This window comes from Meriones unguiculatus, chromosome 2 (assembly GCF_030254825.1).
Source record: "Meriones unguiculatus strain TT.TT164.6M chromosome 2, Bangor_MerUng_6.1, whole genome shotgun sequence".
Taxonomy (NCBI): Eukaryota; Metazoa; Chordata; class Mammalia; order Rodentia; family Muridae; genus Meriones; species Meriones unguiculatus.
In genome coordinates this window covers 54452606-54479944 of record NC_083350.1, presented here as the reverse complement: position 1 = coordinate 54479944, position 27339 = coordinate 54452606, and the positions used below count along the sequence as shown (strand labels likewise).

At 41.1% G+C, this 27339-nt stretch overlaps 1 protein-coding gene across 2 annotated transcripts in view; it reads left to right on the top strand.

Annotated features, from left to right (window-relative positions):
* Window positions 1–26425, top strand: part of Camk4 (calcium/calmodulin dependent protein kinase IV) — a 243318-nt gene extending 216893 nt beyond the window's left edge. For both annotated transcript variants that reach the window (XM_060377500.1, XM_060377501.1), the window contains exons 9-12: window positions 7140–7215; window positions 11402–11528; window positions 14817–14969; window positions 15967–26425. In XM_060377500.1, coding sequence (XP_060233483.1) covers window positions 7140–7215; window positions 11402–11528; window positions 14817–14969; window positions 15967–16392 — 782 coding nt within the window. In that variant the 3' untranslated portion in view covers window positions 16393–26425. The remainder of the gene's footprint in view (window positions 1–7139; window positions 7216–11401; window positions 11529–14816; window positions 14970–15966) is intronic.
* The last annotated feature ends 914 nt before the right edge of the window (window positions 26426–27339 follow it).

Sequence of the window (27339 nt, the reverse complement as noted above, 5' to 3'; positions counted from 1 at the left end):
CTTAAACTTTGAGCCATCTCTCCAGCCTCCAAGACAGTGTTTTAATATAAAGGCAGTCTTTAACTGCTGATCTCCACAGCAGTGTTTTTTTTTTAATTTCCACTTCTGTGTAATTTGAAGATATGACTTGAATAACAGAACCAACTGTACCAGAGAACTCACAGTTCTTCAGGGACACAGATCTATTAATACATATGGGAGGATGGAATGATGGGAGGAAAAGAGGTCAAAAGTAAAGGGTGATTGAAGGCAAGTGGGTAGAAGACATGCTTAAATTGCACTATTTGGGCCCTGAACACCCACAAAAAATGTTCCATTTTAGGATGCTAATACAGAAAGTATGTGCATAAAATAAAAATAAAAAGTTCAAAAGAACTATTGAAAATCACCAGTGAGAAATTTTATGTATGCCTTAGAGAGAAATGTAGTATGGCCCATATTTAATATATTTGAAGGATGGAGTTCTAAGGCCTGTTATTTTTACTTATATTTCTGTATACAAAAGAGATTCTTATCTAATACTCTTATTAACATGAGCTGGGTTTGTTGTTTAGACTTCATCTTATCCCACGGAAATTGGAACAGAGGTTTTCCAGCATGAACACTCATCCATGTGCCCTTGCTAGCTTTGAAGAGATTGGGAGACTTGGTGTGATTCAGATTGGTGGAAAGTTGTGATTTCCTGAGGATCAAAAGACCTCAATGGGATATTAGAAAAGTGACTTTTGAGAGACAGTAAGCTGTGAAGAGAGTTGTTGATGCTGCTGCTGAAAGCACCAGGTGTTCTCAAATCTCTGCTTTTCTTTTTAGCATATTATTAAAAAACAGTGACAAAACTATCCTTCTTCAGCCAGGATTGACACAAGTTAAAAATCATACAATTCATGTGTCAAGGAAGACTTTGTAAACAGCTTTTGTGAAAACCACGAGGCGGGAGCTGGAGTTGCATTTTCTGTGTCAGTGAAGGAAGAGCCTTGGGAACAGGAAGTGTGCTTTCAGACACACACTGTGTAGCTTGTGTTGAAAACATCATCCCTGCCCTCCTGCCTCTTTCTTTATGAGCCAGGGATAGGAAAGGAGTGACAGAGGCCTGAGATTCCTTCCCAGCCCTTCAGCCTTCACAGTGTGGCGTGGCGTGGAATTGCTAGCTGAGCCCACTCCCCGTTAAACAGACCTACTGCCCTGAGCTCAGCCTAATCTCAAACACATTCTAGTCTGAGCTGCACCTCCATCAGAACAGCCTTCAGCAAACTGTTCTAGTTTAAAAATTGCACCATTTCACACAGGTGTGCTGCTTTTCTTGGCAAACTACGTGTGACAGCTCAACAAAGGACTACATAAGGCACAGATGCTAAAAAAGAAAAAGGAAAAGAAAAAAGAAAAACAATTTGGAATCTGTCTGGCTTAGGCACCAGGCAGCTGCCCTGCGTACATCCTTCTCTGGTTTCCCAGACAGAATGAGGAAGAAGGAAGGAGTTTTTGAGATTTCTGCATATATATTCCCTCCCCTCTCCCTTCCTCTCTTTTCACAACTTCCTGAGGCTTCATTAAAGACGGTGCAAGAGCATGGGAAAGCGCTCAGCTGTTGCCTTTCAAACAGAAGGATCTGAGTTCAATCCCTAGAACCCACGTGAAAAGCCAGGCCAGGTGCTATGTGCTTGTGAACCCGGCAATGGGGAAGCAGAGACAGACTAGCAAACCGTAAACCAGTGAGACAACATCGGAGGATTATGGTGCACGGCTCCTGAGGGACGACGCTCAATACACTCCCCGAGTTCCACATGTTTACACACATGCATGTGCACCTGCTCCGCCCATGCACCAACACATATATGGAGAGAAAAGAAAAGATAGACTGGATTTTTGTGGCTCCCAGAAATGTGTTTAAATTCAAGGCAACGCTTTCCAGTGGAAACGTTGGCAATGGGGGACTCCAGAAAGTCACATTCAGGCCTTAAGATGCACAGAATTATCAGACTCAGAGAAGACCCCTGGGCCCAGATTTTTGGTTCTGTTGCTCTCCTTGTGGAGCTCCTGTCCCCTCCAGGTCTTTCTATTTCCCCCTTCTTTCATAAGATTCCCTGCACTCTGCCCAAAATTTGGCTATGAGTCTCAGCATCTGCTTCAATACCCTACTGGGTAGAGTCTTTCAGAGGCCCTCTGTGGTAGGCTCCTGTCTTTTTCCCTGTTTTCTCCCTCTTACGATGTCCATCCCATTTGCCTTTCTGAATGAAGATTGATACTCTTACGCAGGGTCCTCCTTTTTGCTTAGCTTCTTTAGGTGTACAGATTTTAGTATGATTATCCTATATTATATGTCTAATATCCACTTATAAGTGAGTATATACCATGTGTCTCTTTCTGCTTCTGGGATATCCCACTCAGGATGATCTTTTCTAGTTTTCACCATTTACCTTCAAATTTCATGATTTCCTTGTTTTTAATTGCTAAGTAGTATTCCATTGTGTAAATGTACCACATTTTTTTGTATCATTCCTCAGCTGAGGGACATCTGGGTTGTTTCCAGAGTCTCCAAACAAGGAACATTCATGGAGATAAACTAGAACCCCAGCACAGATGTAGCCCATGGCAGTTTAGTCTCCAAGTGGATTGCCTAGTAAGGGGACCAGGAGCTGTCTCTGACATGAACTCAGTGGCTGGCTCTTACATCACCTCCCCCGCAGGAGGGAGCAGCCTTCCCAGGCCACAGATGAAGACAATACAGCCACTCTTGATGAGACCTGATAAGCTAGAGTCAGATGGAAGGGGAGAAGGACCTCCTGTATTAGTGAACTTGGAGAGGGGCATGGGAGGGGAAGAAGGAGGTATGTTGGGTTTGGGAGGGGCTGAGATAGGGGGCTACAACCTGGATACAAAGTAAATAAATTGTAATACATTTTAAAAAATATATTTAAAAATCTGAAAAAAGAATATACTTTTTTAGGTAAATGATAATAATAAAATAATAATAAAATGGTTTCGTGAAAAACAAAAAAAGATGCACAGGATTGTGGCACTCACCACCCTGTGTTTGGCTACAGAGAAAGCAGGGGAGAGATTTAACAGCAAAGAAACTCACTAGATCTAACTGCCTTCTAGAAGCACATTTCCCCTCATCACCACTGTGGTCCTGAGCCAGGCCTTGCTCCTTCCTGCCATGGGAATAGTTGATTCTTCCACTTGAAGCTCCCTTTGCCCTCTCTCCTCAGCTACCCTCTCCCCATTTGCCTAGTTAACTTCCATAGGCTCAGCATGTCTCGCTTTGAACTTGGCTGCCTCTATGACCTGTGTGACCTGGCTGTCTCCTAGCAAAGATGTCCCTTCTTACGGTTTATTTTTAATTAACATTTACCTCTCAGGTGAGCCATAATTTAGAATATGGTTGAGACTTGCTCTCTTCACCTCCTTACAATTGCTTCAGTACCCCTAACAATGTCTGCCATGTAGCAAGTACTTAGTAAATATTTGACGACTTATTGAAGAACTGAATGAATGAATGAATGAATGAACGAATGCATTGTATTCACTCTTCTTAGTTTACTTCAGATCTGTTGCAGTCAATAGGGTTAACTGTAGCTTGAAAAGTCTTACACCCCTCTGTGGCTTTAACACAGTAAGTAAGAAAGGTTCATGGAGCCTACCTGAAACAGTGATGAGATCAGAGACAGTCAAGGAGCACAATGGGGTCAGGAGCTTTCTCTTGGGGCCCCTGGAAAGAAGGGGCAATGTAGCACCCATGGTCTCAGTAAACAACCACACGCTGTTCCCAGAAGTGGTTAGAGTGCTTTTGTTTGACGCCATCATAGTTTCTAGTTTCTCGGTGGCTCTTCAATCTCTAGATGTTTAATGATGCTGTCATCCAAGTGGGGGGAAAAAAACCAAACCACTCTGTGATCTTGGAGGTAGTGAATAAATATCACACCGTTTGAACTTTTGTGTAGTTTTTTTATCCAGTCCAAACTGATTTCTCAAAAAGGCATGTCTGACACTCAGGGAATTAACAAAACACTTACCAAAATTCAGCTGTCCTGATAGGAGGCTGGTAGCTGTGCCCTGTGACAGTGGTTTCATGGGTGCCAACCTGAACAGTGAGCTGATTTCAGAAAGTGACAGGCAACTTCAAGTCACTTGGAAGACAGCCAGGAAAAATCACTACATGATTACGGGGCATTTAGAAAAGGAGATTGATTGCCCATCCTGTAAAATACTTGGTCTCCTTTGGTGATAAGCGTGGAGCTCCTGGCTTTCATCGTACTAGTTGTCTATTCTATTCCTGAGCTACGTGTCCTGCCACTAAAGCACATCTGAAAAAAAAATGTCTATGTCTTAAAAGGACTTTGTCTCCCCAGATTCTATCTGTTTGTTTTGGGAATTGGGAGGAAAGGAGTGTGAAGGAGAGCTAAGTGCTCATGGCATTAAAAGACAGGCTGAAATCTTACCTGGTGATTTTTGTTTTGTTTCGTCTGCTGGCCTCAAACTGTGTTTTGAAGGTGACCTTGAACTTCTGGTCCACCTGTCTACCGCTTCGTAATCCTGGGATCGCATGTGTGTGCAACCACACCTGGCTTGATATCCTTATCAGACAGAAATTAATGGCCTGCTTCTTTGTTATTCCTTATTCTGGGGAGATGCCAGACTCCTGGAGTCAGTTGTGAGGATGTCCGATGCCTAGGAGGCTTGAAGGACTGGTGTGCCAGAACCTGAAATTGATTTGGATAAGTTTTTGGGAAAGGCTTTCAGCTATTTAAAGGGTTCAGATGGATTTTAAGTGATATCAGCTGATTTCAAAGAAAGCCACGGTCATAATAACTAGTAATTTAAAATAATTTATACTATTTTAGATGGGTAACTGATTTTACACTATTTAAAATAGTTAATTGATTTAAAATGGAAATTTTATTTAGACTTCATTTGACTTCACTTTTATACTGGAGTTAAGATAGTATAAGTTTCTTAATAAGACGCATTTTAAGAGAAATGTATTATAGATGACAAGAACATCATATTTTCCCTTTGTCTCTGTTAACCTTTGACCCCCAGAGTTGACTCAGTACAGGATAATGCCCTGCAGAGAAATTATTTTGCTACTGGAGGGTGTGTTTGCACAGAGATGTGATAAAAGAGCTGATTTTGCTGTGTGGGGCAAAAACTTCAGTTGCTCTGTAGACATACCAGGGGTTCTTATTTCCTGGGTGTGCACGTGCTGCAGGGCTCTTGGCTGGGTTCCCTGAGAGAGAGCAGGACAGACACATGACCCTGAGCGCTGACTACACTAGTGTCACCTAAGCAGGGCTAGCAGGGCTCACGGGGAATGAGACAGAGCAGGCTCTGTGGTTAGCGCTGCTCCTGCTGCTCTGCTGTTCCTACTTAGGGGTCAGTAGCTAATCCCTTACTAAACCACGGGTTAAAGCTCCGAGTGAACTTGGCAATCAGCTAGTCCAGTCCACTGAGATCTGAGAGCTCAAACCAAACAAACAAACAAACCGAGTCTCACAAACTAAACGCTTCTGCAAACATTGATACAGGATTCTCGAGAGGTTCTCCGATGTCAGGGCCTGGGCCTGCAGGGGCTGATAGCATTCCCTGTGCAAATCAAACGCCTGCTCTGCTCCCTGCTCTGCTCTGGACCAGCTCTAGGAGCAGGTGCGGGCAGCTAAGTCCAAGTACTTTGGACACAAGGAAAAACATTGCACTCACAAGGGGGAGTCCTCAGTCCACTCTGGGGCACACAGTCTCCTTCCATGAGGTGTAAATTACCCCAGGGAACGAGACCTTGCCCCACAGTGAAAGACATTGACGCTGGGCAGGCCTTCTTCCTAATTTTAATCAAATCTTTAAAAGGGTCATTTTCCCCTAGGAATAATTCAAGTGTAGATTAAAAAAAAAAAAACCTTTTTGGGATCCAGATACCGTTCCTTGAAGGGTGCATCTTGTTGAGTGGCAGCTTCATCTATTGTCACATGTCCTGTCCCCTGCGCCGTCATGGTTCTGGCTTGGCTATTCATTTTCTGTATTTTGTATAACACGATTCTACAGAGGAAGAGGAGGGTGGGGTGCACATGGAAAAGCCACAGTAAACCCACAGCCTGTTGGAAGCAGGCTCCTTCCAGAGCTTGTGTTGATGTTCAAGGCTGATGTCCTTCCAGGGAAGACAGTAACTCCAGTTCACTGGTTCCAGAGGCCCTGTCCAGAGAAGCGTGGTGTTCTGCTCCCCCAGACCTACCTCAAACAGCTCAGTCCTTATGGGCCCCAGCAGCATGTAGAGTGTATGTTTGGGGCTAATAGACCCAAACCCCATCTCTCTGCAGACCGTAGTGTGTTGCTTCTCTTAATCTCTCTTTGTGAGTCAGGGAAGCAACACAGCCCCAGTACTCAGTGCAAACCACCTGACCCAGCCAGCTTCCAGTTTTCATAGTTCTTGGAAAATAAAAAATGTAAGGGACCATTATATTCTTCACTCCAGGACCATGCCAAGGCTGAGAAGGCTTTCCTACTCCAACAATAGAGAAAGCAAATGGAATAAGTCTTGCTATGCCTTCTTTCTCAGATCATGACCTCAGGAACACAGGGGACAGTAGCTCCTTGAGGACTGATATGCAGCAGTCAAGGCCAAGATGTGTGTCAGCCCTTTCCTGCTCCTATGCCAACCTTCTTGTGCCAGAGTTTTGCAACTGCTTCCTGAAGTCTGCTCCGGTCTTCACATGCTCAGACATGAGTGTATTGCTTCAAGCAGTTCTTGATTTCTAAGAAGCATAATTTTGCCTGTTTTCCCTTTGACTGTGCTTAACTTTCATTTCTTCCTTATGTATGTATAAATTATCCTTTGGAGTTAGAGGGTGTTTGTAGTTATTGTTGTTATTTTGTAGCAAAGATACACCTCTGTCCATTTTATTCAGGCCATGTCAGCGTACTGTAATTTGATACAGAATTTGATCATTAATAGCATTTTTGTCATGCTACATGAGAATGACTACAGTCTCTCCTCCAGGAACAGATGTGAGAATTTGTTCATCCTAGTGTGGATAAGGGAGAAGAGAGTTCTGAAGATTTGTTAGGAATTTGTTTCTTCCCATTGATTGCAATTAAAATGTGAGTGATGAGGGCACACTCCAATTTAACCTCATTTTCCTTCTTTGCAGCACCTGAGATTCTCCGGGGCTGTGCCTATGGACCTGAGGTGGACATGTGGTCTGTAGGAATAATCACCTATATCTTGTAAGTGAAGAGCAACCTTTACGCAAACAGAATTGCATGGCATTGTCTAGATATTGATAACTCTCATGAGATACATTGCTGAGCTTTGACTTTTGTGATGTCTCTTTCTCTACTAATGGCAGTGAGAGCATAGTCTCAAAATGAATATTGCTTCTTATGTTATCTTATCCCTGGAGGGAAGAATGTAACCAGGGCTCCTCCTTATCTGATTTTCCAATACAGTACCCACATTTGGGGAAATATTTAACGATCCTAGTAAGCATGATGTCCAAGTCCACCGGTCACGCTCTCTCCTTTATTTGCATTTTGTTAAACAGACTGTTAACCCTCTTAGGAGATCTGTCATTTGTTGCTGAAGAAATCCCAAAATAGCATGTTTCTTCTCAGAATATTTCAAGCACATTTACCTATTAATTTATTTTTCTCTATGTTAAGATTTCAAGGGCTTTGGGCTGAATGCTGTGAATAAAATGAGCTGATTATTCATTCTCTGTTATCTCCAACTCTATTACCGAGCTGAAGTCTAATAAAAAAAAATAAGGAATTTCAGAAAATTTGCCAAAGTGGTGATGGAATTGGGGGTAACAGTGAAGGAACTCGTACATGAAGATTGCTGTAGGAAAACTAAAGCAAGGTATCAACGCAGCCAAGAGGTGATCACAAAACACATTTGTTGGCCATTTTGAAGGGAATGCGGTCAGTTTGGAGAACCTGTAACAGATCTTTCCAGGGTTCCGAAGCGCCTATGATCAGAGGTGACCTCCCTCACTGGATGCATAGCATACTGGCTTAAACAAGAGACACTGACCTTCTCCCATTCTCAGAGTCTGGAAGCCTGAGGTCGGATGGCTGCAGGCTTGGGCTCTGCTGGGGGCCCTCTTCTGGGGTTTAAGAAAAGTTACTTTGCACTGTGTCCCTACATGGAAGAGAGAGAATCTTAGCTCCTGAGTTATGTGCAAGAATTCTTCATGATAGGAGGTAAAAATCCCAGGCTACTTTTATGTCCGACACAAGCTTAGAGTCATCTGAAAGGAGGAAACTTCAGTTGAGAAAATGCCTCCATAAGATCCAGCTGTAAGGCATTTCCTTAGTTTCTGATTGATGGTAAAGGGGCCAGTCCACTGTGGGCAGTGTCATCCCTGGGCTGGTGATCCTGGTGAAAACAAGCTGAGCAGGCCATGGAGAGCAAGGAGCACCTCTCCACGGCCTCTGAATCAGCTTGTCCTTGCCTGTTTGAGTTCCTGTCCTGACTGCCTCAGGGATGGGCTGTTACTTGGAAGTATAAGATGAAATAAGCCCTTTCTTCCCCAGGTTGCTTTGGTCATGGAGTTTCATCACAGCAATAAAAACCCTAAGACATACACAAATAAGGATCCATATTGGTCTCTATAAAATGCATGTCCCCAGTTACGACCTTGGCTTGAAATGTACCTTGAAGGGTTGAGTCCTCGATGCTGTGAGAGAACTTGAGGGAACGAAAACAGAAAACTAAAAGTGGCATTCATTCTGAAAAACTGGAACACAGAATAAGTAAAACTCCATGAGAAGGCCAGCGTATGGGACAGGAAGTGGGAAAAGAGATCGTATCCTTGAAAACAACTTTCCCATAGTCCATTGCCAAATCAGACAAACTCGTTTTTGTATTTCTTCTATTTTCTTACACTTACAGCTATAATAGGCTGTGAACGAAAATGACAGTGCGGCTTATGACTAACACCTTTCAGTTCCCCATCTTTCTCAGCCCAAAGGCCCAGGGACATCCTGTTTACCTGTAGTTCGTTACTGAAGTCCAGTCCACCTGGCAAGGAACACTGGCACATCTGGGCACTGTACCACTGGACTTATGTGTCTCCTTTATTTAGGCTTCGTGTATGCTTAGGGACTGGGGGCGTGGGGCTGTAACACCTGACTCCTCGCACTGGGTGGCTTAGAACCAAAGGAGAGGAGGGCATGAAAGTGATGGGGGCGGGGAAGGATGAGATTAGGATCTACTCTGTTGAGGCCTCCTGGGAAAGCTGTGCCAAGAACGTCAGTGAGATCTCAGCATGAACGCCCAAATGAGGTCCCAGTCAGTTTTCCACCTCTATACAGGTACATAAACCCTGAGCTTTACTTCTTATAAATTCATCAATAGAGTTTTATTATGTGTGCGCACATGTGTTGGTGTCAATGCACTGTGTGTGTGTGCATGTGTGTATTTGTGTGTGCACACACGTGGAGTCTACAAGATAGCCTGAGGTATCACTTCTCGGGTCCTGTCCATTGTTTTTTGAGACAGGGTCTCTGTCACTGAACGGTAATTCACTAACTATGCTAAACTGGTTGCTTGGTAAACTGGTTGGCAAGCAAACCCCAAGCTGTGTCTCGACTTTTCCAACACTGAGATTACAAGTGCATGCCACCCTACCTGGCTTTATTTAAATGTGGGCCTTGGCGATCGATCTCAGATCCTGTTTGTAGGGCAAGCCCTCTGAGACGTCCTCCCAGCCCTTAATTCTTACTGAAATGGAAACTTGTGCTTCCTTTCGCCCCTCATCTTACGACAACCGAGGCTTTGGCACTTCACTCCTTAAAACTTCCTCTTTCCACCACTTGTTTTGTGCCATGGCCTCACTGTTTCTGAAGATGACTTTAGTTTGGAAACAAAGCACCTTTGACCATTTCTCCCGGGAACTCTGGAACTCTTCACCTTTGAGAGCTGTGGCGTTTGGCATCTGATGGCGATAGTGGTCAGATTGACGTCCTACGTCATCAAACTGTCTCCTACAGCTCTCAGCCCTGCAGTTCATCCCAAAGGCTTGGAGCTGGTCTGTACAGAACATTTATGCTCCAGACCCCGTGTAATTCCAGTGATCTCCTAAACTGTCATTGCTGTTCCACCAAGGGAGCTTTGGACCATGTGCGTGGAAGAGAGTCCCATGCTGGGTTGCAGTTCTCTTCCATCCTGACGTTTCAGGATGATGTGATATGAGCTGTTTGCCTGTGTCATCAAAGAAGAGTCACTGCAAAGCTGGAAAGCTGGCTACGTTCTCAGTGACCAGCCAGTAGCAGGCCACCCTTTCCTAGTGTTAGAGAGGGAGGCACCTGATCACCTCTATGTGCTTACACATCAGACATCTGCAGGAGGCTCAAGTGCAGGGCTCTCTGTGTGCTGTAGGCAGGGGACGGTGCACCGATTTTGGCTGTTTTAGTCCCGGGTTTCTCCTTTTCCCCAGAGAGCTCCAGAATGTTTGGAAGAGACAAACATTCTCCCGTGGAAACATCCGATGAGCAAAAAGGCGGTAAAAAAAAAAATGGCCTCTTCCTAGAAACCATCATTTCAGGAAGGATTTCAGGGTGCTCCGTAGCATCCTGGCTGGCTTAAAGGGGATGTCTTTGAACTTCTTGTTTGTTTCCCACTTGATTTTCAAGGGGGAACATGTAACTATATGCCTGGAAAGACTGTTACTTGTTGCAGCTGCCTTTCCTAGCTCTGGACCCAGGACCACCACTTGTCTCTAACCAGTGTGTGCTTGGTTACCCCAGAGCAGACACCCACTTTTCTTGCCCTCTCTTTTCAGAAGTCAAATGTGCACCCCTGTTCCTTTTATCACATCGTTTATTTTCTTTCTGCTGACCCTATAATAGCACATGTCAGTGAATGTGGTCTTTAAGATTCGGGTCATTTACAGGAAGGGCGTCAATCCATGCAGCTCATCTGTTGGCTGCCTGTCATGACTGAATTAATATCTCTATTTTGTTTCAGTCTGAAATCCAAGCTAGAATAATATATAAAAAGTCAGACATCTACTATTTTTTATAGAGTTCTGTTTCTTTCTAATTTCAAACTTGTATGTTTAACTCTTCCATTTTTCACTAAATTGGAATAATCAATTTGTCTAATACTTTTTTAATTCTCAAGAAAAATCTGCTAGAAAATCAATACCATAATGTCTAAATATTAACTGGTTTAATTGTAGGTTGTTGGTGTTATAGTTGTTATAGTTTTTAAAAGAAATTTGGTTCCACTCTTCTTATACCTTCTGGAGGTGAGGTTGTGGTTTTATGTTATTCATCATAAATTATAATGGAACAGCCAGACACCTATACAATAGGGAATATGGAAAGAGATCTTGAATTTTTGCAAGACTGTGATGAAATATACTTGATCTTTTAAAGGTATTTGATTCTATTTTTTTCCCTCCAGACTTTGTGGATTTGAACCATTCTATGATGAAAGAGGTGATCAGTTCATGTTCAGGAGAATTCTGAATTGTGAATATTACTTTATATCCCCCTGGTGGGATGAAGTATCTTTAAATGCCAAGGACTTGGTAAGTGTGACAAAACAAAATGTGACTGATAATTTTTAGCTAAGAAATAGTAAAATATTTTTTTGAAATATGCCACTTTTGACATCACCATTTCTTTATAACTTCAAGGTGTTTTAATTTAAAAGGCTCATTAATACATTTTCCTTATGGAGAAGGAAAAATAGGTATCCCTTCAGTAGTGCCTAGCTGAAAATAATAATAGCATTAGTTAATGAATTTTTGCTGCCTGGTAAATAGAGGGCCTTTCTAATAACACTGTGTTATGAAATCCAGACACTGTCCACACAGAATTCTGCTTCAGTGTGGCTTATTTACCTAAATGTAGATGTATGTAAAATAAACATAATTGAATTCATGAAAAACTTTAAACTTGCTAAAATACCCTGACGGTTGCATGAGCACTCTTATGCACCACTGGAATTATAAGCAAGATCCACTTTATTAATATTAATAGAATGTTTTATTGCTCACTTTGCACTGCCTCACATTCAAGCTAACATGGAAATCTATTAATATTCAAGAAATCCCTTCTAGACAGAGCTTTGCCTCTTCCAGTAGAAGGATGCTTCTGTAGAACAGAAACAGCCACCACCATTCCTCTGGAGGAAAAAAATGCACCAAAATAATAGAGTAAATTTTTGAATCATAAAAGGTATTTAGGAGTTTTCTATTCATAAGTGTATAAATGTCCTTGTTGCATACTTGAGCATATTTTGGATATATGCCTAGGAGTAGTATGGCTGTATCTTGAGGTAGCATTATTCCTAATTGTCTGAGAAAGAGCCAGACTGATTTTTGAAGTGGTTGTACAAGTTTACGTTCCTGCCAACAATGGAGGAGGGTTCCCCTTTCTCCACATCCTCTCTAGCATGTGTTGTCACTTGAGTTTTTGATCTTGGCCATTTTGATGGGTATAAGGTGAAATCTCAGGGTCGTTTTGATTTGCATTTCCCTGATGACTAAGAACATTGAGTATTTTTTAAGTGTTTCTCTGCCATTGTATATTCCTCTACAGAGAATTCTCTGTTTAGCTCTGTACCCCATTCTTTAATTGGATTACTTGATTTGCTGTCAGTCCTGATGAGACCTGATAGGCTAGGGTCAGATGAAAGAAGAGGAGGACCTCCCCTATCAGTGGACTGGGGAAGGGCCATGGGAGAAGAGGGAGGGAAGGAGGGTTGGATTGGTCAGGAATGAGGGACGGGCCTACAGCTGGGACACAAAATGAATAAATTGTAATAAATAAAATAACTAAAAAAAAATAAAAATAAAAAAGAAAGACCTGGAGGGGCAGGAGCTCCACAAGAAGAGCAACAGAACCAAAAGATCGTGGTCCAAGGGTCTTTTCTGAAACTGATACTCCAACCAAGGACCATTCATGGAGATAAACTAGAACCCATGCACAGATGTAGCCCTTGGCAGCTCAGTCTAAGAGTGGGTTTCCCTATTAAGGGGAACAGGGTCCATCTCTGACATGAACTCAGTGGATAGCTCTTTGATCATCTCCCTCTGAGTGGGAGCAGCCTTGCCAGGCCACAGGGGAAGACAATGCAGCCAGTCCTGATGACACCTGATAGACTAGGGTCAGATGGAAGAGGAGGACCTCCCCTATCAGTGGACTTGGGAAGGGGCATGGGAGCAGAAGAGGAAGGATGGGTTTGAGAGGGGGTGAGAGAAGCAGCTACAGCTGGAATACAAAATGAATAAATCGTAATAATAAAAAATTAAAAATAACAAAATATTTTTTTCAAAAAAGGTAAAAAAAAAGAAAAAATTGCTAAGTGTGCCAAAGTTCACAAAGATTAATGACACTATTAGAACTGATTCAAGTTTCTAGAGCCCATTTCCCAGTTCTCATTTTTCCCCATCCCCAAATATTTTTCCCTGTTATCTTGATGTTGTTTTGTGGAACAAATTTTCTAGGATTCACAGCTCTCCTAATATAGGGAAGAAGGGAAGCATATGTATGTGTGATGTATGGCTATGCCATCCCACTCCTCAAATCTCCTGAGTACATCTGCCTCTTCCCCCTCCACTACCACTGTTTCAGACCAGCCCCCAGCCTTCTCCCACCTGAGCTATCGCCATAGCTTTCTGTCTGCCATTTCCGCCTCTTCTTGTGCCCTTCTGAAATAATGTCCCACACAGATTCCAGAGACCCCTGGCCTCTACTAGTCAGTGTCTGTCCCTCCAACACACTCTCTTTAGCAAACACTGTGTAGAGAAAGCTTCATGAACTTGAGAAGAAGGTATATTTGCTCCTCATGTAGCTGGATGTTTGGTTTTGTTGACCGGTTTTCACTTCTTTCCTGGATTTTGAGAACTGGAAAGGGCTGTGGGTTTTAAGTGATCAATAGCATCTTATTTTACGGGACCAAAGTCTGGAGAGACTCTGGAATCTTCGAAAGTAGCGTGTAGAATATAGACCTGAATTTGGATTCAAGTGCTACTAGTTACGAAGTGTTTGACCTCAATAGCTAAGTCTTTGAACACACTTCTGCTCTTCATGTATGAACTGAAACTAATCGTTCCCCATCATGGACATCCATGTATGTCTGTGACTGGGCCATGGAAGTAGCTTGAGTCGTAACCGGGACAATGAGCCTCCTTGAGTTCAGGTCTTGCCCTCCTCACACCAGGCTATTCCTTCAGAGCCCAAGGCTGGGGATTATTTCATCTTCCTGGCAATTCATTCTGTCCATCTTCACAAACAAGAGCAAAGTTTCCAGAATGGATTGCCATTTGTTGAGTTTAGTCATACCATGCAAGCCATAACCCTCAAAGCCAAAGACTTCTTTATTTTTGTCCTAAAGTGGCTTTTATTCCAGCTCTTAACTTATTCATCAAGTGCTTCAAATGAGTTAAAGTGAATTGTAAATCCCAGGAGTGACATGAAATAGTATTCAGTAAGGGCTTGAGCACTAAACCTTTTGTTTGCCGTTTAATCTGCACTGCATGAATGATTGATGTAGTCTGAGTTCTGAATTCTAAGGGATCTTGTAGTGTGGCCTGGAATTACTCAGAGGCTGGCTCTGCTTTCAAAAGGTACCTGGTGAGTAGATAAGCCAGGACCTAATTCTTTAATTAGGTGGAAAGAAGCCTGTGAGTTTGTGGCCTCAGGTAGTATGTGTCCCTGTCTTCCAGAACCCAGTCAGCCACTGCTTTCCTGAGGTTGGTCCTGCTCCTGAGGGCGGATCCACCTCCAGAAACAGGAAGTGGGATGCCTGGCCATGCACAATTTGAGGTTAAGTCCAGTTTCTATAAGTCTGTATTTCTTTATGACTTCAGGTCAGAAAACTAATTGTGTTGGATCCCAAGAAACGGCTGACTACATTCCAGGCCCTCCAGCATCCTTGGGTCACAGGGAAAGCAGCCAACTTTGTCCACATGGACACTGCTCAGAAGAAGCTCCAGGAATTCAATGCTCGGCGCAAGCTTAAGGTAAAGCATTTGTTTTTAATGTTTTTTTAAAGGTGTCTTGTACTCTAGTACTTTAGTACTCTGTTACTCATTTTCTGTGACCAGGAAAATTATTGCTTTTAACCCCTAAGATCCTGACATAAAACCACTTAGGTCTCTCTCCTCTCTCTCTCCCCCTCCCTCTCAGTATGTGTGTGTATCTTATACTTTGTGTGTGAACATTCTTGCTAGTGTGTCAGGGCACACGTGCAGGTCAGAAGACAACTTGAGGGCTAAGTCCAGAAGGTTGAACTCAGGTCATCGGGCTTGGTGGCAAGGCGTCACTTAACCTGCTGCCTCATCTCACCAGCCCCCGCCACATAGATTATTGATAATTATTATCTAAATAAGGCACCAGTCAAAAAAACTGGTATTCATTCAAAAAGCTTCTGAACCAGTAATAATTGGGAAACAACTTTTAAAACTATTCTATGCTATAGACAATTTTACTTTAAAAAATTTATGGAAACTGTTCACCAAAATACATCTATTTCATTGGGAGTAAGAAAAACAGCAATTAGCTTCATCTCAGGTTGATAGAAGTTAAGTGAATAGGAGATCATCCATGGTCAAATTTTGAAATGACCTCTATTAAATAGCTTTGGATTAACTATTTCTGAAGTTCGTTTGAGCACTGAACTCTTTTATTTCCATCATACCAGCTAGCATCATGGATCTCGTGTTCCATGTAGCATCCTTGGAATAAGGAAAGGAGAATATAAAACTTTAGACACTGGGGACAACACAGCTTACTCTTTTTTTTTTTTCAATTGTCCATATGACTAAATAATTCTAATTTGGCATTAAAGAGGTTTTACTGTTCTTTCTCCAAATACATTTTCATCTGACAACCAATCTTGAGATAATTTACTTTTCTTTGAAGGATTGAGCAGTAGCCTATAAACAAAGTAGAAACTGCACTAAACAACTTGGGATTTCCCCTGGAAACACCATTCAATACTTATTTCTCTCTAATCAGGCAGCAGTGAAGGCTGTGGTGGCCTCCTCTCGGCTGGGAAGCGCCAGCAGCAGCCACACCAACATCCAGGAGGGCCAGAAGGGCAGCCCAGATTCATCTCCATCCCAAGATGTCAAGGACAGCACAACACTTCCAGAAAAGGAAAGGCAAGAAGAGGCCCAACGGGCAGATGAGGTTACTGAGGGTGAGATGAAGCAGCCGTCCACGGAGCAGGAGAAAGATGCAGATGTAGAAGAGGTGGAAGTCACCTTGATAGTGCCTCCAGTCCCAGAGTATGAGATGAAGACGGATGACCCAGAGGCAATGAGGAGCTCCGAGGAGAACCTCCAGACTTTCGATGAAGAAACAGATCCCACCGATGAGGAGGAAGACCCTGCTGAGGGGCTTGGGGTCTCAAAGCAGAATGTGAATCTGCCAGAGTACTAAGCTGCCGTCCTTTAGGTCCAGAGACCAACCCCAGCATTTTATGTACTTTTCAGCCAGGAAGGTGGGAAAGCATGATACGCACGATAGTGATTCTGTTTTGAGGTGCAAAAACCCCCCATATATACCAGTTGGTAATCCTAACTTCAGTGCATGTGTTTGCTTTATGAAATAATGGTGTTTTCTGCGGCATGTAGTGGATACCTGATACCAATGAGTTAAAACTGACATACCCAGCAAAGAACACAACACTTAAACACCAACACTCTTAGCCGTTGGTGGCGCGTATTTGAGGCACAGTGGCAAACTGACTTTTCTTTGAGAGCTTAGGCATCCTACACCCTCAAAAGTCTTTAAAGATGGTAATTCCTTTGAACTCAGCTGAAACCAGCTAGAGTTACAAGGCACTTCCCCCATGACTTTCCAGACACTTTCAGTGGGTTTGGCTGGGTAGAGGGGGTGATTATAAAAGACACGTGTGGAGTGTGCAAAAACATCCACAGTGTTGAGAAGCTGAAGCATTCTTACAAGGCCCTGAGTCCATAGCCCCCTCAAGTGTATGCAGAGAATGTCACATTTTGTTCTTAAGAACACTACTTAAGAATACTTATAATGTTCATCATAAAATTCTACCAGTTCACAATTCTTGGGAAGTTATTCCTTAAACTGTGCTGTTCCATTCTTTTACCCCACTTTTCAAATAAAATGCTCCTTTAGATATATAAAAACCTAGGTAAGAATAAAGAAATTGAAGTAAAATGAGATATAATTAGGAGTCAGATGTACCAAGATTAATTCCTTTTTCATTTCTCACATAAATTTGCATTTGTAGGCTTGTATACAATATTTCACAATAAGAACAATTTCGGGGAATACATTCTGCAAGTAACAAGTTTCAAGTTCTGGAAAAGTCCACTGCACAAACTGATGCCAAATGTCCAAACACAACATATTCCATTATTAGAGCACTTAGTATTGATATTGTTAAAGAAATGTTTGCAGAAAAATTTACCCCTCCAACTATGTTCATGAGTTTAAAATTCACTATGAAAACTAGTATCTTTTCCCAACAGAAGGGTCCACATTTTATAATGTTGAAACTGCATGTCAAGAAACTTAGAATAGGGTGAACTTTTATTTACCTTAAAAAGCAAATAACAAAAATAAAGTGAAAACACATCTTAAACCAGACCTCAGGAAAGGTAAAGCATTAGACCTTAATTAGCACGATTATTTTTCTCAGAATAAAAGTTTTTCTTTGGTTCATAGAAATTACACTAAATCCAGTATCTCAAATTTCTTGTGTGAAATTGTGCGCTTTATCAATAATTATTTTACATTTTTAGTGGGTTTACTTAATTTTAAAAAGTATTACTTTCAAAATCCAAAATGAGGGCAATAAAAATGAACAGCACAGAATTTTTTTTCATTAAAATAATGACAATTTAGCTGTGAGATGGTGATGCATGCCTTTAATCCTGGCACTTGGGGGGCAAAGGAAGGCAGCTCTCTGAGTTCGAGGCTAGCCTGGTCTACATAATGAGGACAGCCAAGGCTCCACTGAGAAATCCTTTCTCATAAAAAAAAATAATGATAACTAAATTTGTCCTGACTCATATACCAACAGTTACACTGGGAAACTGTTAGATCTGGGGTTTCTCCAGGATGTTAGGGGCATCAGCGTTTCAGTATGTCAAGCACAAACTTCCAGCTCTCTGGAAGGGGGAGACCATGTGGTACTTCCTGTATTCTGCAATTTAGATCCTTGAAGGGTAGTTGACTTGGAGCTCATCATCTGACTTGGGCAATTATTTTTCAATTGATTTTAATTAACAGTGTTTATGCTCTTATTTTCCTTCTTTGCTCATTAATTATTCCCTCGCAGAGCTCTTATTGTGAGTGTTACAAAGGGCTCACTATTTTTAACCTTCAAGAATGCTTTCTTAAGATTTCCATTTAAGATGAGCAATCCCCTTATGTAATTTTCCTCATCAGACTTAACATACATATGGTATGTGTCCCATACGTGGGAAGAGCAGAGAAGACTAAGGGGTCTTGTTAGGAGGTGGCAATTAAATTAGAATATCAGAACATATCACTCAAAGCTAGCCCAGGTTACTTCGTTCTAACCTGGGCTGTGTGCCTTGAATGACCCCGGGAGCTTCAGGAAAAGCATTAGAAATGCCAAGGCCTCGTGTATTTTGGAATTTGGTCACTTTAGTGACCCCCCTCACCACTCCTTGGTGATAAGAGTTTTAGAATAATACCCTCTTTTTATAACCTATACACTGCATTAGCTAAACATCTCTAGCAGCTTTCAGTTGTAACCTATATGCTAAAGATTAAGTTCTGATAATTATTTTTTACAAAGGATTAAGTCCTTTTACTGGAAAATAAGTCAAACATTTCAGTCAGATCAAAGATCTAACAGAAATACCATCTAGAAAACTTATCTTACCATTTTAAGAGTAAGCATTTAGATTGTTTGTTAAATTAATTATATCAGTCTATTTCAAAGATTACTTAAACTGAAGGAAGACGATTTTAATTTGAAAGAATACATCTAAAATTACTATTAACTGGTAATGTAGTCACAAAACAAAAATTTCAAAATTTCAGCAAATAATAAAATTTGCATTTAGGAGATGACAATTACAAGGTGGTGGTGGCAAATGCCTTTAATCCCAGCACTCGAGAGGCAGAGGCAGGTGGATCTCTGAGCCCAAAGCCAGCCAGGTCTACAGAGTGAGCTCCAGGATAGCCAGGGCTAACAGAGGAACCTTGTCTCAAAAAGCTGAAAATGGTGAGAGAGGGAGGACAGTTACATTCATTATTTTTTTTGTTTGTTTGTTTTTATTTCAAGATCAGGCACTTAGCTTAACTAGGTTATTTTTACCAGAAAGGACAATCTGCAATTATTTTCCCCATTGAGAAAGTCCAACTGTGATTCCAGTGTGTTTCCTAAACTGTTAGCCCTTTTGCCACAACAGCACATAAATAAGATAGAGATTAGAATAGAATGGCTACAAAGTTATCATCTGGAACAAGTTTAATAAATATAAGCTGCACGTGTAAATTTTATTTTCTGAGACCAAGTTTTATTATGTATCCCAGGCTGGACTTGAGCCCACTATGTAGCCCAGACTGACCACAAACTCACAGTGATGCTCCTGCCTCAGCTTCCTATGATCTGGGGTTAATAGGCACGTGCCACCACTCCCACAGCCATACATGCACCTTAAAAATTTTTATTAGCCACATTCTGAAAAGAAAATATGAAATTAATGATGGTACGTTTTAACCCAGTATACACAAATTATTACATCAACATTGAGGATATAATTTGAATCACTTTTATACTGTTTCTAAATTAGCAGTCTTAAGTGTGTTTACAGTAGGTGGTCAGGAGCCAACATCAGGCCAGTGGCTCCCATGGCAAGACACTCTGGTCCAGTGTAGAACACTTTTCTTTTGGGCAAAGTGAGACTCGAGTTTCTACATCGGTAAGTTGGAGGGCAGCTCAGATGCAAATGTTACGGATGTAGACACAGAAACACCAGCTACTCCTGAACGTGCATTGTCTCGGGGAAGTGTTCTGCAATATAGCATCAAAGCAGCACTTCCGAGGCACTGTCAAAATGTGTGTGTGCTGCTCAGAGTCCAGCTTTATCCCCGCTGGGCTCTGGAAACCTGGCTGCATCCAGTTTCCTGATTACTGCCATAGAGCCAACAGTATTCCCACTGGGCAGAAGCTACTCTGGTCTGGGCCCACCATGTGTCGCCACTGAGCAGCCTGCACACAGAATCCAGGCTCTGCATCCTGGACTGAGCTGGGCAGCCTCCGCATGTTGCGATCTTTCCAGAAGCCTCCTGGAAAATACGCTTTTGCGTGATGATGGCGGTGAAATGCCAGATACCCACAAAATGGGAATACGATATGGTGCTTGCAGAGTTTCATAGAAGGACCTGGTCAACACTGCCACCACACAGACTCTTTTAATAGACTTTTGCAATTTTTTTACATACTGATTTTAGAATAATGTTCTACAGTCATTTTCAGAGGCAGATTTATAAAGAAAGAAGCAGCTTGCCTTTTAAAGAGACCTCTAGGGGCTGGAGAGATGGCAAAGAGGTTAAGAACACTGGCTGTTCTTCCCAAGGTCCTGAGTTCAATTCCCAGCAACCACATGGTGGCTCATAACCATCTATAATGAGATCTGGTGCCTTCTTCTGGCCTGTAGGCACACATGCAGGCAGAATACTGTATAAATAATAAAAATAAATAAATCTTAAAGAGACCTCTATTACATCCCCCATTTTGACATTTTGTAAGGTAAAATGTTCAGCATTTTTTTTATTGGCTATTTCCTGTACCATACGCAAGGTTGCAAATTGTGAGCTGCCTACAGGTTGAAGTTTGGAGAGAGCCATTTGCTTTGTGATTCGATTTTTATTCCACAGAAGCAGCTGGTTGCATTCCAAATTTGAAAAAGAAAAAAAAATGCCAGAAAAGACAATGCACTTCTGCCTTAGGGTTGTTCTTACAAAGTAAAGTAAAAAATAATTTAAAAAGAGGTCATCAAAATGAATTAGCACAAGGCTCATACACAACACAGTCAATAGCATAATTATAAATTATGATGCCATTGTGTAATCTGCTTGTCATCACAGAATATTCAGTCTGGTTATCTAGGTTTGCTTGAGACAGCACAAAGTTTCCAGACATTACTTATGTAATGAGATTTTGTAATATCTTTATAATTACTGTCCATTAGGTCATACTCCAATTTCCTTATTGTTTATCACTGATACATTACTTAGATCAGGATCATTGCTGACATTTGAGCACTTACCAGTTGAATGCTGGTGAAGATTAGACTGTGTCCACAGTGTTTGTTTGTTTTTAATATACAAATATAATTTTATGTTGGTGTTTATAGCCACACGATGAAAATGTACAAAATTTTCTACTTCGAAATTTTAAGACATTTTACTTTCTTATCAAAAGGTGGCTCTCTCGTTTCTTGAAAGTGAAGGTAGGGTAGAGGGAGGAAGAAGGGGGAAAAGGGAGGAGGATGGGAGGGAGAGAGAGAGTGGGGCGGGGACACACATGATAGTTAAGACATCCAATGAAATGGTTAGACATGTAATGATAAGGAAGATCACATTTCTTCTTTCCATCTAAGGATAAGCTTCTGACTCTTCAGGAATATCACCTGAGATCAAATAATGTAGACCCAGTCCAATCTTTTTTTACTTCCCTTGGAAAAGAGTAGCAAACAATTTATGATTGGTTAAAATCAATTTTCATAAACTATCTGTGATGTATTCAGAAAGGTTTGACTCAATCTGTTCCCAGGCACATCTAGTCCAGAAGTCCACTTAGGGCAAGATCACAACCTTGCCATGAAACCATCTGACAGCTTTTGCAGGAATCAGCTTCAAAGAAGATTCCCCAGCATCTGAAGTAGTTAGACTCAAAGTACAGATCTCGTCCCAGGCTCTGAAGGTCAGAATGTCTCCAAATACTGTATTGTTCTTGGTCACTGATGGGAAAACAGGATTCTGACAATCAAGTTTCTTCGAATTGGCTTACCCCAACTTGTCCAAAGCCAGTGTTTTGTTTTATCTGTCCTCACAGCAGCCCCCACTTCGAAAATGTGAGATCCTCTAAAATTCTGGCAGGAACATTTCAGACTAGCTAGATTAACAGATTTTTGTTGCCCAAGAGTTCAGATGAAGCACTAGTGAGCAATTCTAAGAATGTAGAATCACTTTGCTCATAATTGTTTTCAATGTATTCTGAAGATTGACCTGAAAGACCCAGAGATACAGATATTTATATCCAATCTGACCTTTGCTTTGATTCATTGCATTGAAAATGAAAGATATTTAATCTTCAGTTGAATGAATAATCGTATTTTCCATCTAAAAGATTACTTCAAGATACTCAAATAGAATAGACTTTACCTTAAAAAAAAAAAAAACTGTTTTCTGAAGCTATCTCCAAATTCTGTTATGGATGATAAAAATCTTCTAGATGTGTCCTTTCTTTGAAACACAGATAACTATATTTTACATATGACACAAGTATGGCCATAATTTGAAAATTATCATCTCCTACGTGCCTCCATTTAACCTGACCTGTTTTATATGCCTGGCTAGCTAACTGTATTTTAGTGTAACTAGTATACAATTGTATAGGTTACTAATTAGAATACTTGTGGTTGATGCCTTTTGTGGTCAATGCATTCATGGTTTTAGTAATATTTTTATGATCTTTATGAGCATCCATAAGCCGGAAGGTGTCTAACATCTAACTTCTTAAGTTCTTTGGCATAGAAGTAGCCTGTCATTCAAGATCTAAGAGATATTGCTGTTTGCCTTAAAGTCTGTAAATATGAGTTTGGTGAGTGGGACCAGTGACAAATCCAGTGAGTGAAAGTTACAAACAAAATGGTTTTTCAGACTGATGTTTTAAGTTAATAATACTACCAGTTTGTATTTTAATAATTTATCTCTCTGGCCATTGAGGCACATGTATGTTCTAGTTTCTTTGAGGTGATAAACATCATGACCAAAAACGGGAGAGGAAGGGGTCTGCATTATCTTAGATGTTCCAGGAACTCAGGGCAGGCAGCCGGAGGCAGAACGCAGCGCAGAAATCATGCAGGGACACTCACTGATTACTGGCTTGCTTCCCAGTTTGCTTGGCTCTTCCACCCAGGGACCCCGGCCTCCCGATGGCACTGCCCACAGTGGGCTGCGCCCTCGTACATCAATCAAGGAAATGCCAAACCGAAAAGCGCAAAGGTCAGGCTGATCAAGGCAGTCAATAACCGACATTCCCTCGCCATCACTCCGGGGTATATCAGGTTGACACCTGAGGCTAAGGAAGACATAGAGAGCTAACATACATGTAAACACTTTCCCCATACAGTTCCCCAAGGAACTACATTTAACCCTCCATAAAAATGGTTTTCAGTACTCAGGCAAGCCATGACTTAACGGACAAATCTTAATTAAGGACTTAAGATTACTCTTAATTAAACCATTTTGATTGTAATGATCAGACTCACATTTGCTTTTGGCTTTTGATTTTGTTTTTTGACTATTTCTAATCTACTAGAACAGCGCTGAGTATCTGCGATTAGAAACACACAATCTACATCACCCAGAATGTCTATCTGGCCCTTTATGGGGGTGGGGGGAAGACAACTCAGATATTCATTGTACCTTGTGCTTTGTGATGATCTTTAGGAATTAAAAAAAAAAAAAAAAAAAAAAAAAAACCTAAGGTTTTTGCCTTAGTTAGGCTATTTCTCTTATTTACTTCTTAGGATTTAAGTGAGCTTTGTTTCGTCTTGCAAACGGTTTCACAACAATTGTGCAGGAGGTAAAATTAAAATTTTCAGGTAGAACAGAAATGCAAAATTACTTCATTTCGTAAGAAGGAAATTAGCGTGACTTGAGTTAGAAGTGGAAGTTTAGATTTCTAGTTGTTTGAACATGTTTTAGAAACTAAAAACAATGTGAATTAAACATAGAAATGTTTATTCGTATTTCAGTCAAACTGAAGTCCTGCTCCTTAGCAAGCTATGGAATGCGTACCTTCTGTTTCTAAATCTCTTGGAATGCAGTGAAGTAATTCCTAGCCATAGGATTTTCATTAACATTTAGGAAATGGTGTGTTATTCTATGAAAATGACTTGCTCACCAACATTTCTGGAGAACACAACCAACTTTATTTATTTTTATTTATTTTGCCTGTGTCACTCTCGAAGTCCTTTATCGTACAATGCCATCTGTTTCCAAGGGGTGGGGTGGGTTGGGGGCAAAAAGACCAACAGGTACACAGAGAAACAGATAAATATGCCAAGCTTTTTTTCCCCTCCTTTTTTAAATCAGGCATGTATAAGCAAGAAAGCATACATTAATTACATGAAAATAGCTCTCAGGTAGCAGGCTAAGCCATCATATTGTCATTAGCAGCAGCTTACGACTGGAGGGTACAGGGTCTTGGGCAGTTATGAAAGTGTCGTCTTGAGCCAGCTTTATTTTTTAAAAGCTACTTTCCTCTACCCATGTTTTTCTGAGAATTGTACATTTCATGTGAAAGGAGCCTTCAGTACATACTTCTGCCTAGAAAAATTACCCATTCCAAAATATCTATCTGCTTTGAGGAAACTAAGTAACCCAGTTATTGAGGGAAATTTAGACATTTGTGACTTTTGTTTCAGTTTGACCTTCAACATTTGTAACCCCAAAGGTCACAAACGAGATACTGAGTAGGAAGCCATTATTAGACTGTCATTGGGGATATCTACAATTGCTGTACGACTGAATGCCATTCTCTTTTCTTTAAATGGTTGCAGCGATCAGTAAGATGATATAGCCACTGGGACATTACAGAATATGGGGAAAAAAGACACGAATCACCCTCGGAGCCCTGGTGGTTAGACTGCAGGAACCAGAGAGGGAGAAGGTGACATAGTATTAGGACTCCACATTCCTATCTGCCAGTCTTCTGGGATGGCTCAGAGTTTGAAGGTCATTATTGATAAACGTAAAACTTTAAAATGAGTAGATCAAAATCAATAGCTACTTTTCCTTTTAGAAATTAAACAGCACGACTTAGAGGATATTTGGCCTATGTGGAAAGCAAACTTTAAGGACATGATTCACTAACAGCAAAAGCTTCCCAGAAATAGCCCATTCCAAGGACTCTTTTCCCATTGTAAATTTTCACTGGTGAGCCATCACTCACAATAGAGGAATAAGAAATTAATTAAGCCCAGGGCTGCCCTTCAGGGGTATACTCCTTACTTGGAAAGGAAAAATAGTCACACAGAGCCTGGACTGAACACCTCCTGCAGAGGGGAAGCATTCCAGTGTAGGAAAGCAGAAAACGGTCTCGTGCCAAGAATGTGCAAGGAAAGCTTCATGGGAACACAACTAATTTTGAAGGATGGGCCGATGTTTACAGGTGTGGAGAAAGAGGATGTGTCAGTCTAAGGAATGGCTGGCTGGGGTGGTGACTCAGACATGGAGGAGGAGAGGATTATCACTCCATGAGAAAGGCTGAAACCCAGCGAAGTGCTGTGGAACAGTCTTAGTTCTCAACAACTGAGTTCCCGGCTTTCTCACCCGGGACAGATGCAGGAGAGGCTCTTCTTGAGAGCCTCGATCCCCGCTGCCTGGCTAGCCTCCTAGTACATATCTAGGAGGATAAAAATCATCCAAAATGAGGACGTGTTCGCAACTCCACAGCTAATCTTCAGACCTCAAGCTGATCCTGCCAGGTTCTTAATTCTTCACTCTCTTTTGTTCAGTGTATACAATCTATTAATTTATAATTAAAAAGTATTTAATTATAATTAAAAGTAATTGTTTATAATTAAAATTAATTTATAATTAAAAATCTAAAGAATTTATTATCATATCTCTTGTTGGAGGCACCATTTTTCCATCAATCTTCAAGATATTTGTTTTTTTAAATTACCCATTAGAATTAGATTGCATGTTACCCTGACTTGTACATCTTTGCTTATTTCTGGTAGTGTCTGTGGACAGTGGAAGGCTACATGACTCCAGAATGAATGAATGAGTAGAGACTGAGACAAAGACTATTGTCTCGGTTGAGAGGGAATAATGTCACCAAGTAAAGAAACTGTTAGGGCGGAAACACATACTAGTGGACACTGAGAAGGGAAGACGGCTATGAGGTGTTCTCAGGATTAGATGGCATCATCTGGGATTTTCTTGTTGAGATTTTCTCAAATATGAAATTTGCATCAATGGGTTGTTGAAAGCTTTTTGGATTAATGGGACATAAGTCACTGCAATAACAACAAGGAAGAGTAGAGAACAGCATTGTATGCAAGAAACGCAGTCTAGATAGTACAGATCCAAAGTCTAGATCACAAGTCTTTAACCTAAGAGCTTGTATGGATTGGAGAAAGTATAAATACCTTAATTTACACAGCTAAGATTATGGTTGGCTTTTTAACTTTCTAATAAAATGAACTAAAAAGGACCTGTGAACATTTCATTTTCTAAATGTGTCAAAATGGTGCTATTGATTCCTTAATACAAAGATAGAATTATAATATTTTTAGGTGTGTTAAGCCTGGCTTGGCTATAAATGTAAATACATAAAATGTTTGCAAAGCATTCAACAAAGCCATGCCCATTTGCTAATGGCTGAGGCATTGTGCTCTTCAGTGTGGGTGACTGGCCTGATTTCACATTTTCTATAAAAGCAACACGACAGGCATTGGCTCTTTCTCAATTGCCAAAAAAATCTAGAATATTTGACAGCTCACTGGATTCTTCTTGGATGCAGGTTGGACAATCCAACTCAATGATTAAATATGCTCATTTGGTGATAGTTGGGGTGTTGGCCAAGAACTTGAAGAAAGAACATGTGATGTGAGCAAAGTGAATGTTCCTAGACTAATTATAGACTGACTTTAGTGAGGGCCAATGTAACTGTGTACATTCACCCAAAATGTCAGAACATGCCAGAAGAAGCTAGCCAATGCTTTGCAGCTGGTCGATCTGTAAAAGAACCTGCATGTACAATGTGCTAATAAATCATCTAAGAGCCCACCAGAACTCTGCATTCCGTGATTTGAATGGTAACCATCAATCAAGGGACACAAGGACATTTTTCTTAGTACCGAAATGCAGAGCTGGAGAAATCTTTGCTTTTCCATTCTCTCAGATAAAATTGTACTTTTTCTATAGTATATCTAAATACTTGCATGCCCAGGTATTTATTTCCTAAAGATTATGTAATCAATAATGCTGAAAAGGGACATTAATAATTATTTCATCCAATAAACCCATTAAAGGAAGTTAACACAGCTAAGAAAATTACTAATAGAAGCTCATGGTGGCTGCAAAGGCACACTGCTGCCTACTGTTAGCCCAATCCTCACCACTAAA